At 34.4% G+C, this 20000-nt stretch overlaps 1 protein-coding gene across 1 annotated transcript in view; it reads left to right on the top strand.

Annotated features, from left to right (window-relative positions):
• The window catches only part of LOC106884394 (metabotropic glutamate receptor 3), a 495814-nt gene that overhangs the window by 464994 nt on the left and 10820 nt on the right, over positions 1 to 20000 (top strand). The window contains exons 7-8 of the mRNA XM_014935749.3: positions 3130 to 3235; positions 14821 to 14960. Coding sequence (XP_014791235.2) covers positions 3130 to 3235; positions 14821 to 14960 — 246 coding nt within the window. The remainder of the gene's footprint in view (positions 1 to 3129; positions 3236 to 14820; positions 14961 to 20000) is intronic.

The following is a 20000-nucleotide window of genomic DNA, read 5'->3' on the forward strand; positions in this document are numbered from 1 at the left end:
TTCTCTTTGTATAAAACATGTTTACTATTTTCTCTGTATTACGGATTCTTAAGCATTATTTATAATAAAAATTATTTTGTTGTGAATGTATCAATATGATAAACAAAGAAACATTGTCATCGTTCATGAATTATGAGAACACCCAATAATCACATACAGGTAGGATCGCGTGGAATATACAAACGGTATTATTATTCATAGTGGGGGCAAAGGGGAAGCGAGCTGACAGAATCGTTATCACGCTGGGCGAAATGTTTAGCGGTATTTCGCCCGTCGCTACATTCTGAGATCAAATTCCTCTGAGGTCGACTTTGCCTTTCACCCTTTCGGGGTCGATGAAATAAGTACCAGTGAAACACTAGGGTCGATGCGACCGACAAGTATCCTCCCCAAAATTTGAGGCCTTGTGCCTTCAGCTGAGAGGATTATTAATAGTGGAGGAAAAGGACGGAGAGCTGGCAGAATCATTACTGCGCCGGATAAGATGCCTAGGGGCACTTCGTCCGTCTTTACGTTCTCAGTTCAAATTCCGCTGAGGTCCATTTTGCCTTTCATCCTTTCGACGTCGATAAAATAAGTACCAATTGTGCACCAGGGTCGATCGATGCAATAGTTTTATCCCCTCCCCTGGAAATGCTGGACTTGTGCCGAAATTTCAAACCATGGTCGTAAGATTGTGGATTCGATTCCTAGACCCGTTGATGCGTTGTGATCTTGAGCAAAACACTTCATTTCACGATATTCCATTTCAATCGGTTGGCAAATATGAATATTCTTGCGATGGACCGACGTCCCATCCACGTGGGGAATATATAAGTCACAAAACTGGGAAACCACCTTTAAGAGTACCTATGATTTAGTAAGGCGGTTTACCCCTTCTTCTTCTTCTTCTTCTTCTTCTTCTTCTTCTTCTTCTTAGTAGTAGTAGTAGTTATAAATACATAGACACACATATAAAATACATGTATTCTATGGCTAGCATGTTTAAAACTAAACAATGTCTGCCAAACTAGATACCTGTAAGTCTGAGAGTGAATAAAACAAATATTTAATCCATAATTTTATTCCGATAAAATATTTACTGTTTCGTACATGGCTCATCGGAAACTAAAAAACAACATTTAGAAAAATCTAATTCATAACGTATAGCGAGAAGGAAAGAGAGAAAATAGAAAACTTCTATACACACATAAGAGTATATACACACATAAGAGTATATACACACATAAGAGTATATACACACATAGACATACAGTACACGTATATATACATCACACGCATATATACATATCTGTACCTAATTTCTTTTTTTTGTTTTTTCGCTTAACAAAAAGGGAAGATTTCCTTACTCTAAAAGAGTATTCTAACATACGCATACATACATCTTTGCTCATAAGACCAATGAAAGTACAAGAAATCACATGCGCACCTGAATTTGTACTCAAATAGATGCATGCACATTCAATGAAAGGAACAACCAGATATGTAGAGTTATAGAAGAATGGGATATCGGTGTAATGCTCGGCTGCATCTGAACAATAAGAGTTAAAAGCCTTCACCCACAACTATAGTCAGAACAGAAAAATATTCTTATAATGTAAAAATTCTAGAATTATATTTATAAATTCATAGATATCCAGGAGATAAATATGTGAACATGAATTATCATGTATATAACTTCATTACAAAATCTTTGTTTTATAAATCTAAAATTTATTATATGAAAATTACATGTTTCATGTTGTGAAAGCTAACTTTAGAGCTAACATCATTCTCGCAGCTGCAAACCTAAGAATTCTTAGCCTTAAACCACAATTTCTTAATAAAATGTATATGTAAAATTTCTGAATGAGTTTTCGCTCTAGGGATAATCCTGAACTTATAAATATGTTAAAAGAATTATATATACAATTTTATATTCGTTCTACTCTTTATATTTGTAGCGGCGAAATTAATTTTTATATTTCAATGACAAAGACGCGTGCGCGCGCAGCGTCCCTTGGGCTAAATCAAATTCGTTTTAAGTATAAGCCACCAGGAACCCACTGACAATGTGAGGGTTCCAGGTGTCTTATATTACAATGAATTCAGTTTAGTTACAGTAAGGTGTAAAAAATCCGATGCACATACAGAGGGTCTCCTGAAAAATGTATACACGCATTGAATAATTGTAAAGCTAGTGTTTATTGAAATATATTTCATTTTCAAAATAATTTGACAGTGTCTTTAAGCTGAGTTCAAATTCCGCCGAGGTCAACTTAGCGTTTCATCCTTTCGGGGTCGATAAATTAAGTACCGGTGAAACGCTGGGGTCGATGCAATTGATTATCCCCCTCCCCCAAATTTCAGGCCTTGTGCCTATAGTAGGAGAGATTATGTTCTGAGTTTAAATTCCGCCGACGTCGACGTAGCCTTTTACCCTTTCAAGATCGGTAAAATAAGTACCACTTCAACAATGGGGTCCATATAATCCCCGAAATTACTGGCCTTGCGCTAAAATTTGAAGTCAGTATTACTCTAAGCACCTTGAAAGTTCGTTTATCAAAGACATATTGTAAAAAGCCCATCTTTTAAAATTATTATTAGTAATGAATTTCACTATTTCATATTTACTGGAAATAAATACATTCCGCATGAGGTTAATATCTTAAGTAGATTAATAAGATTAATAAGTAGAATGATAAGATAGTAGTACATGGATATAACATTAATAAGATAGCATTTAATTAGCCATCATTTATTATAGTAGCAAGCTGCATTCAAACGTATCTTGTCTACTGTTCGTCTGTTCAAAAACTCAATCTGAAATCACGGATAGGTTACCAATTCTGAGAATTATAGATTCAATAGTTCTATGGGATTATATATTCCTTCTATAATCGTAAATTTCGCTTGAGAATAGTTGGTTAAGCAGATAGAAAGAGAGATACAAGAAAGCAAGAGAGATAGAGAGATAGATAGATAGATAGATAGATAGAAAGAGAGAGAGAGAGAGATTGAGTGAGGTAGGGATGCGTTCTCAAAACTATAAAGTTAGACTATTGCTATATAACGAAACGAAATAGAAATGAGTCGTGTGTTTCGATTGATTTAACAGAATCTAATGAGCAATTTTATTTCTCTGTACAGGCTATGCATCAAGATTTATGCGATGGAAAACCGTATCTCTGTGATAAAATGTCGCCCATTAACGGTGAACTTTTGAAGCAATATCTATTAAAAGTAGACTTCCAAGGTAAGGAGACTATTTCTTTTCCAAAATCTTAGCCTTGATATACATACATAATACTCATATACATACACACACGCACGAGAAAACGCATACATACACACACACACACACATGCACACAAACACATATACATATATCAGCGCATATACTTGTGTATATATAAATATATATATAAATACATGTCTGTATATATGAGCGTGTATATATATATATATATATATATATATATATATATATATCTGTGTGTGTATATATATATATATATATATATATATATATATATATCTGTGTGTATATATATATATATATATATATATATATATATATATATATATATATCTGTGTGTGTATATATATATATATATATATATATATATATATATATATATATATATATATATATATATATATGTGTATATATTTATATATAGACATACACATACACATATATCTGTGTGTGTGTGTATAAGTGTGTGTATGTATATGTATATATATATATATGCAGTCATATTCTCATTAAAATGTAATCAGTCAAAATACCGTTTCGAGATCATTAGTGAAGATATGCTGTCTTCGAGAGATTACACGTCCAAAAAGTAAGACCATTTCCAAATGCATGATTAAACGATATCCTTGTATATTTTTCTAGATTTGACTTTGTATTTTGTTGTGTAGACTTACACTAAGCTGGTGTACATCCATAAGACTTCTATAATTCTATAATTATTTTTGAATAAAGCTTATAACCAGACCGTATGCTTCTGTATCGCTGGCACTAATTAGAGTAATGTTGGTATAGTTTTTAGCTATGGTATCATTCCTGGTTCGATCCCACTGCACGGAAGTACATGAAATGAGGAAATAACTAACACCACCCTATGAGTTAATATTGCGAGGCTGAAAATCCTATGAGAAATATAAAATTTTGTCGGACTTTCCTATTCAAACGGACAAGGACTCAGAAAAATAATACACTAGACATAACGATTATACATAAGGAAAAATGAATTTGATTACTTATAGACCCATCAGTCCCATTTGGTTCCAGAATCGTAAAGAAAGAGGAAGAATTTGGAGCATGAGACCAGTAAGGTCATGCCTATAATGGGAACAGTAAGCAAAGATATAAACAAATGGCTGAAGGAGATCGAAATAGAATTCCCAGTAGTGATCCCACTGAAAGTTTGTCTCTTAGAGACAACAAGTTTTATAAGGAGGGTTCTTAAATACTTGAAAGACTGCTCAAAATTAGTGGACACCTGAAGTTACTGGTAGTAACCCGCTAACCACATAAATCCTACCAGGAATAAAACCTTACCTGAGCCAAACCAAAATAACGTAACAAACGTTTTGGTGCGTGGCTTTTGGCCTACCCTGTATTTATATATTTGATTTCATCTCATGTGTGGAGGCGCAATGGCCCAGTGATTAGGGCAGCGGACTCGCGGTCATAGGAACGCGGTTTCGATTCCCAGACCGGGCGTTGTGATAGTTTATTGAGCGAAAACACCTAAAGCTCCACGAGGCTCCGGCAGGGGATGGTGGCGAACCCTGCTGTACTCTTTCACCACAACTTTCTCTCACTCTTTCTTCCTGTTTCTGTTGTACCTGTATTTCAAAGGGCCAGCCTTGTCACACTGTGTCACGCTGAATATCCCCGAGTACTACGTTAAGGGTACACTTGTCTGTGGAGTGCTCAGCCACTTGCACGTTAATTTCACGAGCAGGCTGTTCCGTTGATCGAATCAACTAAAACCCTCGACGTCGTAAGCGACGGAGTGCCAACAACAAACATCTCATGTTCTGTATTACATTGAACTGTGCTGGCTCTTTGTTGCAAGTGTATGTCCATCGTAAGAGAGCGTGTTGATGTAAGAGTTTGTGTTACGGAGATTATATCTTCCATATTTAAATTAGAACTTTATAATTTTCATTTCCGGCGTTGACAGCTTTACAACAGCTTTTCTATGATTCTTTGTGATTTATGGCAATGCATGAGAACAACATATTATTATCGTCCTTTCATTCTAATGGCGAGACCAAAATTCTCTTGAAACGGGAATAAACCAATGTATTGGGGAAATATATTTTTCCACACAAAATATAACATGCGAATAAGGAAATGAGAAAAATAACTTAATAGCATTATTATGCCTTTAATATATTCTCCTTATTTTTGGCACAAGGCCAGCAGTTTTAAGGGAAATGAGCAAGTCAGTTATATGTGTTCCCTACTACTTATTTTACCAACCCTGAAAACAGGAATTAGAACTTAGAATGTAAAGAGCCGGGAGAAACGCCGCAACGTCCAACGTACTAACGACTCAGTAAGCTGTCGACCCTTGTGTCCAAACGTATTACAACGGAGGCGATGCTGTTATGCAAACTAATATCTTGGATCGAATCCAGAGAAGATATTCGGCTGATTGGTATTCCATCACTAATAGACATATTCCATCCTCTGGTTCACAAGCGAGCTTTTTTCTCTCACTGTCATTTCTTTTGCTATGACACCTGCATTTCGATGCTGGCTGACCTCGTACCTCCGCCTCTCAAGTAACACTGACTCACTCATTTCTCTACGTCTCGTCGCACTTGCGTACTGTGTTTCACGGCTATTTCCTCACTCTCAGGTCATTGGCCCAGTGGAATCAACTTGCATCTGATATCTTTCCAGCAAGTAAGAGCTGCAATAATTTAAACGGTATCCGTAATAAGGGCATCAGTCTCTCCACTCACGAAGTAAGTTACCCGAGGGTCATATGCTCAGCCCTTTCTTCCACATTCAGTACGGTATGGAGTAAGAAGCAAAGAAAATCCCAAACATTCATAATTTTTTTCATTTATTCTTTCAAGCCAGGAAGGTGGTAAGCTGGCTGAGTTGTTAGAATGTCAGAAAAAGAGCTGCAGTATTTCTACAACTTATGTTCTACGTTCAAATTCCGGGCTGGTCGATTTTGCCTGCTATGCATTCGTAATCGAAGAAGTACTTACCAGTTTAGCACTGATGTCAATGTACTCGACATATTCATTTTTCCCTAAAATTTCTGGTTTCTTGCCAGAATTTGAAACCTGGCTCATTATGTTTTGAGTTCAAATGTTACCGAGGTCTACTATGACATTTTATCCGTTCGGAGTCGATAAAATAAGTATCGGTTCAGCATTAAGGTTCCCCTAAAAATTACTGGCCACGTGACGAAATTTGAAACCAAAATTTCAAGCAACTTGGCTACTATCGTATTCGACTTTGGCTGCTATAGTAATCATTTTAACATTCCCTGAATGTTTGTGGCTATATATTATAATACCAATTTAATCAGAGACCATTTCAATGCATATTCGTCCATATTGAAAAACAATTCTGCAATTCTTCAGATGGTTGTATTTCATGCTACATGTTAATGGAATTTAGATTTTAGTGTCGATCTCATTCAATTGAATATGTTTTCCCTTTTATCATATGAATCCTGAAATGTATTTAGAATGGCAATAAAATATTAATGGACATTGGGGATTCTTATTTTAACATTTTACTCAAATAAATATTCATCCTCAGAAAGCAATTACAGAATCTTTAAATGTTCTCCTTGGGATATCAAACCCATAATTCTATACTAAAATGATTAAACAAGTTGCTAATTCTCAGAGTAGAATTAACAATGTTGATTATCGTATTAAATCTGGAGCTGTTGGTATCGTCATAAATCTGGATACTTTTTGTTTTGTTACATTTAAAATAGTTGTAATTTAACGTTATTTGTAAGCTGTGTTAAATTTCAATATATATTTGTAAATTAACTGCTGTCATGTTAACATTTGAAAGGGATTTAGATTACACTGACTGATAAAATATTCTGTATTCACAAAATTTTGCAACTAATTTGAGCTAACATACATTGAATTAAATAATTTACTGTAGAGTTGTTTTAAATACACATGCAAGGATTGAATAAAATTCAATGTTTCAATTTATGTTGGATTTTGGATTTAGACACAAGGCCAGCTATTCGGAGGAGAGGGAAAACTAGTCAATGAGATCAACTCCAATGTTTGATTTGTAAATTATTTCGTTGTCCGGGGAGAGATGAAAGTAAAAATTGATCTCGACAGCATTTGAACTCAGAACTAAACTAAATAGTGGCATTTTGTCCGACACTAACGAATCTTGTAATCCACCAAATTATTTTTGATTTATATATAATGGTTTGTGTGAAGGCACGTGACCTAGTGGTCAGAGTATTACGATCGCAAGATGGCAGCTTTGATTCCAGGATCGGGCTGTACATTGCGTTCTTGAACAAAACATTCTACATTGTACCTGTCTCCTTAGCTGAAAGTGAGTGATAGTTCCAAGGCCTTGAGTCGCGTTCAGGCGGAATGTTATGCTCTTGGATATATGCCATAGAAACAAGGAAAATTTCCCTTTGTTTCTTAAGACTCGAGACAGTAATGACCCGGAGATTTGCTAGTAACACTGAAGCAACATTTTCGAAATAATCTTTAGTTACCTTGCTTTTTACAATTTCTCCTACCTAATTTGATAATCCTGTTTTCAGAAATGCCTTCAGAAATTTTCTATCACGTTTCTTTGTTAAACAAAATTTATTATTATTATTTTTTTTTATCAAAACTTAGTTTTGCCATTAAATGCAGTACTGAAATAACAAAATCAAATGGTACTTTCTATTGTTTAACAAATATATTACATAAAATGATCTATTAATTACAGATCTTGGGATAGATATTTCTGTCAAATTGGAATTTCAGCTACTCATGGAGTGGACTTTCTCTTTGCTGCTTTGCGTGAATAACCTGCATCATGACAGTTCTTTGTAGACACCAGCAGTAGTCGGCCATCATGTTTATGTTCCACCTCCCTTGTTACCTAGTCTCCATGGTCTTGATGTCTTGGTGGAATTATTTTCCTGGCTCCTCACTCATTGCACTATGAATTTTAAGGAAGTAGTCTTGACGACTGCGCAGGAAAAGTACTTTTTCACTCATGTTGCGCGCCCAGTTCTCTAAAACTGCTTAACAGTGTCTGGACAAGTTCTTTGACTTTGTTTCGCTTCTCATGTAAAGTGTAGCATCCAGAAATATTGCAGAAGTGAGGAAGACTGTTTTGCATCGTATTCTCTCAAAATGGGTCATATTTCTGAAATACACAACATATAATTAATTAATTAATCATTTGGTTAATAGATTTTTGTTTGTTGATTGCTTATCAGAGTAGACGTACGCTTCTTCATCTCCCAATGAATAGCATAGATCAACTGCTTATAAAGCAGTCCCGAATTCACAAGAGATGTGGATTGGTGTCCACAATCAAACTTTGACTTCTTTCTATTCAACAAGTTTCTAATCCAGTGTATACAAGCTATTTTTATATCTTTATTTGCTTCAAGATTCATCGTTCCTAAAATGAACTGTTCAGTCCATTTGTATATACAACTGTTTAGCACATCGTTATCGTTCCAACTTCTAATCACGAGTGTCACGACGCATTTTCCTGCTATAGCATGCATTGCAACTAACTGTTAATATCGATTTTCAATGAACAGTAATAACATCCACCTCGCTCGTCATGATTCATCACCAAGCCTTTCATAAAAAACGCATATCGAAATTGAGAACAATTAATGAAACTTTCTATCCTGACGATCGATAATTGCGAAGAAAATTACATACTACTTGATCGTATTTCTGTGCACGATTTTGTTGCAAAATTGTAGGGTTGTCAAGAGTCACTTAAAGAGTTTGAGAACCAGCGAACACGACCTCTCCACTTTGAATTTCCACGTCTGAAAAGGTTAGAAAGTTTTTATTGTGAAACGGAAGTGCTAGCGAACTCTATACTAGAGATTTGAGACATAATTTGAAGTGGCGTAACATAAAATTTACAGGGGGAAATAGTATTTAGTGTGCGATACGCTAGCAGTGAACAGGTTCCATTACTTAGTTGGCTTTGAAAGATGCATGTATGTAGGGTCCATTAAGAGCTCGTGACCCTCACAGATGCAAAATCAGCCCAGCGTTGTGTAACAATTTGCGGTGATACTAAAGTGGCTACAAATTTTATATTCATAGAATTGCGCTTAATTCAATCAAAGCTAGTGAAAGAAAAGTATAGGTAATATTTAGTTGAAGTTGATGGTAGTAAAAAAAAATCTTGTTAAATAATTATATCAGATTTATTGGTTAATTTTGTTGTTTATAATATATGTCAATATATATGTATATACATATACACACACATACACATACATGCATGTATTTACACATCTACATACAAGTGTATACATTAATATTTACATATATGGTATACCAGAGAAATTTCATATATATTTATTATCCGACAAGATGTATAACGACGATTGTATGTATGTAGTTACATATGAATTTATTACCCAATATCCGTCGTTCAAAGACAAAAATTCATTTGTTAGATCAAACGAATAACCCGCTCCTAAATTATAGTGTCAGTGACTGCGCATTAGACAGACATGTGTATACTTATGTAATTCTCAGGCAAAATCAGGGTAGTGCAAACGTTGAGAGAGTGTACGTTTATAGTTAAGTGTACAATACACCCGACGAGCTAGCGTACATTTTCTGTATTAGGCATTTTCACTCACAAGGTATGAGTCGACACGAAGCCATGACAAATGACGGTTACCGATGAATTCAGGCGGGGAAATCGGTCTGGATCCTTGGGGTTGAAAAGCAGACTTCTTGAACCTCTCTCTCTCTCTCTCTCTCTCTCTCTCTCTCTCTCTCTCTATATATATATATATATATATATATATATATATATATATATATATGTTGTTTCGTTCCATGAGATCTCACGCAGTGCTTTCCTGGAAGACAAACGTCAAAGGCTAAAAATGATGCCCCGGTCATCACTGCAATGAGATATGTCGACTCCACACGAACGAGTGTGAAGACCACGTAGACAACAGCCTTCCTAACATCCTCATGGAAGCGACGCCAAGATATTCACTTATATACATATAACATCGTCATGAATGGCAAGCAGATACAAATATCATTTGCAAGAATTTCGATAAATTCAGAGTATTAAACAACAACAAAAAATGTGTATGGAGAAAATCACATCTCTGTTTGTAGAATTCACCTTACAAAGCCGACAATTGTTTCTATTGTGCTAACATATTTAAATATAGAAAATATCATTGAAATTAATATTCCCGAAAATACTGTTTGCAAGCGCACAGTAAGTTCCAAATTTCGTATGCCACCAACGTGTGTGTGTATATATATATATATATATATATATATATATATATATATATATATATATATATATATATATATATATATATATATGCATGTATGTATGTATGTATGTATGTATGTATACAACACTGGATTGCGAAGAATCTATACATAGCAGTATGTAACTATTGGGTTAAAGGCTCCCTTTTAGTAAAAGGCTGCTCGTTGAATTCGAACGCATATCTCCAGTAGAACTCTACCAGTGGACCACAGCAAATCTTCGGGTTTCTTTGCAGATTCTAATAACTATTCTTACAAGGAAAAATTGTATGTCGTTAGCGTCTAAATAGTTTATAAACTTTCGAGATCATTATTTTACGTTCTCTCGAAATTTATAAATACATATAGCATCAACAACGCGTGTTGTGTTTTAACGTATATATATATACATATATGTGTGTTTGTATGTATATACACATACATACACATATATGAATATATGTACAACCGCGCTGTGATAAGCCTATACAGTTCCAGAGTCATAATTTGAATCAACCAAGTAAATAATACACTCGAAATATAGAAATCGTACAAGTAACAACACTTGTTTCCCATGCATTATGCATTACACAATCTCTACCACTTAAGTAAGAAGACTCGAATGAAATTCATTGCAATAAATAAATATATAGAATACTTGCATATGTTTCACAAAGGAATAATTGAGAAAGTGTAAGGAAAATGCTTAGAAATATAATTTAGAATATTTTCTGAAGAGATGTAATATAATGTCTTATATATATATACCGTAAATTTTGGTGGATTTCGGTTCATAATGGTGTACGCTGTATTCTTTTGTTTTAATTTGGATTTAAATACAAAGGTATTATATCCGATTATATATTTATTGATAAGGTTTGAAACTAATTATTATTATTATTATTATTATTATTATTATTATATATACATCTTTTTTTTGGAAGAACTCTATTCTATAGATATTCATTTGAAATGTGGAGATAAAGGAACAATTACTCTGCTCGTATGACGTGTGTGTATGCGTATGGGTTTGTGTTCACTTAAACATACGCAGTGTATATATATATATATATATATATATATATATACATATATATATACACACACACACACATATATATATATATATATATATATATATATACATGTGTGTATGGTTATATAAGTATATATATATATACACGTTTGTGTATATGAAATAGTCTTATATATGCACACACACACACACACACACACACACATATATATATATATATATATATATATATATATATATATATATATATATAATATCTATTTTCACATCTATTTATCTATATTTGTCTGGGTGTGCGTACGTGCGTGCGTGCGTGCGTGTGTGTGTGTGTGTGCGTCGGTGCAATATGCATTTTCATACATGCGATCATTGTAATAATCAGAACCATTCTTTAGCTAAACTTCAATGGTAGCAACAACAACGAAGTTACCGGTAATAGTTCAGGTTACCTTAAAACTTTGTAACAATGTTGCACCAAATTCTTTCAAAACTTTGGCACAAAGCCACCAAGTTTGGGTTGGTTGGGGTTTGTCGATTATATCAACCCCAATTCTTGACTGGTACTTCATTTTTACAAACCAGAATGGATGGAAAACACAATGAACCTCGACGGAATTTACACTATATGCCCGCAAAGCGCCAGAAGAAATACCCCTAAGCATTTTATCAGATGCGTTAACTATTGTCATTTTGTGGTTTTTGATTTCGAATTTTGGTCAGCAATTTTATGGAACAGACACAAGCCGATTACATCTACTCTAGTATTTCACTGGAGTAAATGTAATCTATTATCAACACCGAAAGGATGAAAGATGAAGTCCACCTTGACACCAGGACAGCAATTTAATGTTGAGGGTGGCCAGTCAATCACGAGCTAAGGTTTCCGTCAACTCGCTTTATTTATATATTTACTAATTTTGGGATGAGTAGAGTCGAGGACAGCGACCCTAGGTACTTATATAATATTTATTCTATCGACCTCGAAAGACTTAATGGCAATATTAACCTTGACAGGACTTGATCCCAGAATGTAAAGAACCGGAAGGAAGGACACTGAATACTTTCTCCGACGTGATAACGAATTCGCCAGCTCACTACATTTGTCTGCCTTAATGTTGTTTCTAAATTTTGGCACAGGGACTGCTGTTTTAGGGGTGGGGCAAGCTGGTTACATCGACCCCAGTGTTTAACTGGTACTTATTTTATCGAGCTCGAAGGGATGAAAGGCAAAGTCAACCTCGGCGGAATTCGAATGCAGAACGTGAAGACGAACGAGAAGTCGCTAAACATATTGCTCGGGATGCTAACGATTCTGTCAGCACGCCGCCACTTTTGCTGCTATTAATATTGGTTTAAAATTTTGGCACAAGGCTACCAAGTTCGAGAGAGGAGGTATGTCGATTACATCGACCCAAGAGCTCAACATTTATATATTTTATCGACCCTGAAGGGATGAAAGACCATGTCCTTCTCAGTGGAATTTGAACTCATAATGTAAAGAGCCGGAAGAAATAACACGCCGTATTTATTTTCTCCAACGTGCTAACAATTCCGCCAGCTCACTACATGTTGCCTTAATATTTCCACATATTTTTTAATATTACTGCCATTAGTGGTGTTGGACAATGAATTTAGTTTACGTTATAGATCACCCGATTTTAACAAAACCATTAGAAAACTAGAACTCATTGAATTTCAGAATATGTTGCTGCTCCCCGAATTGAAAACCTGCTAAATTCACAAGATTTCAAAAACAATTCAAGAATACAATTTTTAAACAAAGCTTTCTGTATAGAATAGATCTTAGTATATAGTATAATTGTCCAATTAGTTTTAAACATACATATGCCAACACACCTTTATATGAATATGTGTGTGTGTGAGTATGCTTGCATATTGTTTATATGCAGAATGTCCATGCACACATAAATACGCACACAGGCTCACTGTGACATATACATTATAGATTAACTATAGATTAGTTGTACATCCAACACAAGGTGAAGCTTGAAAATAAAATAAGACTAAGACATTTAAATCCACACATCCACACCTATATGCTGCTTCACTTCATCTTCACACGCCTCATTCTATTATCTATAAGATTTACATAATTTAATACAGATTATACATCACTTTTTAGAATACAATACACGTCAAATTACATATATGAACATTGTTATTGAGATTTTGGATTCAATAGCGTTCTTTGTGACCTATGTTAAAGTGATTCATTAATTTCATAGAATCGTTGCAATTGTTTTTGTTTTTTGTTTTTTTTTTTCTTAATATAATTTGCTATTGAACCCCCTCGTAAGTGCTTTGTACAAAAATGAACAAGAGAATGTTTAGTGATATAACTATGCAATATCTAGCTGTATAATTAGGATACACATAGTCACTCTCTCGCTCTTTCCTCTCTCTCCCCCCTCTATCTCTCTCACACACACATACATATAAGCACTCACGTACGCTCACCCTCTCATAGTTATATTGAAAGCCATATATATTTGTATGTTTATGTATTTTATGTATACACATAAATATATGTGTATATGTATATAAGCCTATATATATAAGTGTGTGCGTGCGCGCGTATATATATATATATATATATATATATATATATACATATATATATATATATATATATATATATATATATATAAAACAAATAATAAATGAGTATATGCATATATACGTACAGGTATGTGCATAACTACGTCTACCTGTATATATAGGTGCATACCTGGGTACAGGACATTGCAAACAAAAGGTAGACAAAAAAATAATAATAACCAGACTACAGAAAACACACAGGCCATATAGAGAACATTTTCCTTCATCAGCTACCCCCATTCTAACACAGGCGATTCGAAGAGTCGGACAGGACGCATCGTTAAAATGGCTCTTCCCATGGACCGCAAATTAAATTTGTATACACAAACTAATTTTGTACCATGGAGGAATGTAGTGGCGGACACAAAACAAGACAGGAAAACAAACGGAAAAGAAAACAAGATATAATCCCGTAAATAAATGCAGGAGTAGAAATGCCTTTAGACATAGTCTCTGAATATTTATAGCTTATCTGTACTAAAAACAGCAACAATCACATTAATAACAGTAGCAAAATAACTCGATCATTACTCATATTTGTTGAGTAAAGAAGAATGAATGATATCATATTTAGTGAATGTAATAAGTAAAGTGTACGCATGTAAGTACGGTGAAGTGTTTAAACAGATTCCAATATTTCACATGTATTTTTCAGGATTGAGTGGCCAAAATTTTACCTTTCTACCAAATGGAGATGGTCCAGCTCGTTACAGAATTTTGAATTATCGCCAGAAGTCTTTAAATCAATTTGAATGGAACAGTGTGGGTTTCTTTAAAGACGGAAAACTCAGAGATGTAAGTTATCGATTTCAACTGAAAACCTCTTACCTATCTATCTATCTATCTATCTATCTATCTTTCTCTATATATATTTATATTTATTAAATTATATCCAATTTTTAAGCCCAGTTTTACATAGGTGAAATCTTTTCAGATTTATATAACACATATAATTATAATTGCTTGGCCTCCAAATGTAGCGATTTGTCATGTAGCTAGATATTTGCATAACATAGATTTAAAAATACATGCCCCATGTCGAATCCAGCCAAATCAAAAGTATATATTATTTACATCTACAAATAAGGTACGCCATATCAATGGGGTTAATATAATCGACTAACTCACTCGTCTCAAAATTGCTTGCCTTTTGTCTAAATCAGAAATAATCTTTCTTGTTAAGCATTAAGACATTAACTGTCAGATTAAACTCCATGGTCATTCCAATAATGATGTTAATTACTCACCAAAAATTAGAAAATTTTTTGAGCGCCATCGTGATGGACATTCAAAAAATTTAGATATCTAATTAAAAAGTTACTTATACTATAGTTTCAACAACTTATTAGGTTGTGCATGTTCAGCTTCATTTGTATATATATATATATATATATATATATATGAGTGATTGGCATGGCTGGCCTGCCAATCATGGCTGGCCTGATTGGCACTCGGTTTGTTGTGGCATTTGTTTCAGTTTATTCGATCAATCGAACAGCTAGAAACTAAAATTAACTCGCAAATGGTTGACTTTTCCCCGGATACGCATACCATTCAACGGAGTTCTTACGGATATTCAGCATGACACAGAATGGGACAAGACTGGCCCTTACAGTTAAAGGTACCACTCAATTCTGCCAGCTGAATGGACTACAGGAACATGAAATAAAATGTCTTGCTTAAGAACACAATGCGCCACCGGGAATCGAACTCGTAACCTTGTGATCGTGAGCCGAATACATTAACCACTAAATACGCGCTGCCATGCGCGCGTGCACACACACTCATATGATATATAATATTTATGTCAGTGTGTGTGTAAGTGTGTCTGTGCGTGTATCTGTGTATGAATGCACACTGCGTAGTGCTCAAGAGATTTGAACTTGAACTGGTAGAGGAGTAAATGTAAGGACAAGAAAGTTAGGCAAGTCGATAAACAAAACATATTAAATACATTTAATAAAAAAAATGTGCATATGTTTACATATAAAGTGGTCCGACTTACACAGAATAGAAATGATATCAGGAATTATAGGGGTTCAATAAGAGTTTTACGAGTTCGATCGCTGTTTCTGAGGGCTCGAGGGTCCAATTTACAATCATTATTTTGGACCACCAAACCTCAAGAAACAGTTGTTAGACTGGTAAAACTCTTACACACACACACACATACACACACGCGCACGCGCACGCAAAGTACTCCATCTGGTGAGAGATGAATATTATTTATTTAAAAGACACAATACGATTCTTTAAGTGCTACTAATAGTTTCACACGCTGAGAAATACCGCAAACATATTCATCAGGAACAAACCACATGTCACAAACTAAAAGAAATAATTGAATAAGAGAAGAAGCGCGAAAAGCTGGGAAGAAGCATATAGAAAATACGGAAGATTAAAAAACGGAAAACGAAAACTCAATAACTGAAAAGTGAAAAGGCAAAAGCGTTATTCTTCTGAGACTTTAAATTATAAGGTTGGAAAGATATCAACAAGTTAATCAGGTATAAGCGGAATTTTTCAATTCTTCAAAATATATTCAAACGTATGTTTGCAATACAGTTTTCGACTACCAGGTTCATTCACAAGACATCGGTCACCCAGCCCAGGAAGTGTAGTAGAAAACATTAGTCCAAGGCACCGAGCAGAGGGACCGAACCAAGTACCATTAATTTGGGCACATCACCATGTTTTCTGTCTTATGTTAAAGTAATAGCAGACATGGAAAGAGAGAAGAGCTTTGAAGTACTGGGAATGGTTATTGAAAAATTAATGCAACGCGTTCATAAATTATTCTTACATTTGTGATAAAACAATTCATAATCGCAACAGTCTGATTTATATTTATGTATATATAAAACTGATTACGTTAGTCTGAGGAATTTTAACGTCTGGTGACTGTTATGAATATAAATTATATCGCTTCCTCTTGTGCATTCTCATTGACTTGTTTCAATCGTTGGACTGCAGCCATACTGAAGCACACCGTCTTCTTAGTCGGTCGAATTGACCCCAGTATTTCATTTTAAGCGCGGTGGTTGTGCTATCGCTTTCTTCTCCTGAAAGCTAAGTTACAGAGACGCAAAGAAACCGACAGCAATTGGCCAGTGATGTAAGTGACAGACAGAAGTACTAACAAACATACACATACACACGTCCTCCCAAAGATTTCTAAATTCTGATGACGTCAACAACATACAATTCTCAATGGTGAGAACAACAGTTCTAAATTACAGGATGGGTCAAAATCACGCACCAAAATATTTGATTTTTAAAATTTGTATTAAGTTATAATTATTCATTTTGTTCATCATTTACAAGTACGGGAAGTGAATTAAAAGTAAAGTTACATTCTCGCGTCATACCGACTCATATGGCCCGGCTTCTCGGTTTCATGGCGTATATATTCCTCACCTGGACGGGACGTCGCTCCGTCGTAGGATTACTCATTTTTGCCAGCTAAGTGGATTGCAGCAACGTGAAATGAAATGTTTTTCTCAAGAACACAACGCGTCCAGGAGTCGAAACCACAATCTTATGATCATGAGACCAACAACCTAACCACTAAACCACGCACCTCCATTGTACACTTACGTGTGTATTCATCATTATTTTATGTATTTTATTTCATTATTCAATTTTAGAAAACTTAAAGCATATTTCTGAGAATTCTGGAGAGTCTTCAACTTATTCTGTGCCTTCATACAATCAATTTCCGGGCAATATGATATTGCTGTTATCGTTTTTCTTTGTTGCAAACATGAATAATGAATGAATCCTTTCACAGACCTCCATACAGTGATACTAACATTTTAGGGTGCTATGGTGGGTTTAGGTGGTTGTTTAGCTGACTCTCCTGCATCTAATCACTGACCTGTTCTCCTGCTGTTGTCAAAGAGTATCCATTTCTCATCACAAGTAGTGATTTGATGCAAAAATGGTCTTTTTCCAATCGAGAAAGCAATAAAGAGTACACTTCGAGGTATCTGTTTTTTTTTTTTAGTCTCGTCCAGTTCATATGGAACAAATCTATCCGTGTCCTTGCCTTTTCCAATTTCCGCAGGTGTCCAAAAGCAGTTGTGCGAGATGTTTGGAGCTCTGATAAAAGTTTTCGAACCTTTGTTCTCGGATTTTGTTCAACCAAAGCATTTAATCCATTATGCCGAATAACTGATTTTGGCCTACCCATTGGATTATTTTCAAGGCTATCATCTCCTAAACGAGATCTTTGGAACCATCTCTGAACAGTTCTGATGTCAACAAAACCATTACCTGAGGCCCTCTTCATATTCCGTAGAGCTTCTGCGGCAGAGTGACCCAGTTTGTACTCATACGAGAAAATCACTCAACATAGTTTGGTTGTTATCATTTTCATAAGGTCTGTGGGTACGAATTTTGTATACCAATATTGTTGGAAAAGAAATAGAGCCAAGATTAAATGCAAGGTATACATAATTGAGTTTTTAAGTGACTGAAATAACAAATAATTAAAAATGCGACATTTCATGCGAAACAACCTAATATATAATATAGGTAATTAATTTACACTTGGGTAATCATCTGGTAGTATTCTGATGAAAAGAACGTTCACCGTCTTCGGCTACCTAATGACAGAAATGCCACTGGATTTACTCCAGGAATTCCTCCGTGTCTGTGGATTATATAACACGAAAGAAAGAGAAAATGGAATTCACGAGATTCTTTGTTAATCACTACGATCGTTTTGACCCATCTTGCATCAGTCACTGGCGGGTAAGATTCTGGACAACTGGTGAATTCCATTTTCTATTTCTCTCCCTTGTTATGTTTTATATATATATATATATATATATATATATATATATATATATATATGTATGTGTGTGTGTGTGTGTGTGTGTGTGTGTATATATATATATATATATATATATATATATATATATATATATGCAGAGATGGGAGAACACAGAGGAAGTAAGGAGAGAGAGGGAGAGAAAGGCTCTAAGTAAAAGCTTTTGAGTATAGATTCAGAAACAGTTACTTGCAGTTAGAGGCAAGTCAGATATTTTAAAAGAGAAAATCGTGTATCAATGCAATCACATTCCGCTGTCTTTGAAGTATCCACTTCCACAAAGCAAGTGTAGATGCTTATCACAAACTATGTGTTTCTATAGCACTCAACAATATGCAAACGTTTATTTATACTGTGCATATCTATCTATCCATATATATTCATATATATATATATATATATACATATATATACATATATATATATATATATATATATATATATATATATATATATATATATATATATATATATATATATATAGAGAGAGAGAGAGAGAGAGAGAGAGAGAGAGAGAGAGATACACGCACAGATATATATATATATATAGTACGTATATTATATTTTATAAATGGTTTATATTTTACATACACACATGCGCGCGCGCACATGTTTGTGCATTTTATATGTTGTGCGTGATGCGCTTGTGTTCATACACACACACACACACACACACACACATATATATATATATATATATATATATATATATATATATATATATATATATATATATATACTTGTGTTTGCTAGTGCTCATTTGTATATATATATATATATATCACAAATATTAGTGTATGAGTATGTATATGTATGTGGGTGATTATACAAATTCTGTGGATGTGTTTTGTTGAAAAGAATGAATTAGCATATTTCACAATCCATTCTGAAATTTGACAAGCTTACTGCATAATTTTCTTTTGTTTTCTCTGTAATTCTCTATTATATATTTAAAACTATAGAAAAACGTTTATCTAGTGCATTCTTTGTGCTTGAAGTAT

The sequence above is a fragment of the Octopus bimaculoides genome, chromosome 12, assembly GCF_046866305.1.
Source record: "Octopus bimaculoides isolate indiv1 chromosome 12, ASM4686630v1, whole genome shotgun sequence".
Taxonomy (NCBI): Eukaryota; Metazoa; Mollusca; class Cephalopoda; order Octopoda; family Octopodidae; genus Octopus; species Octopus bimaculoides.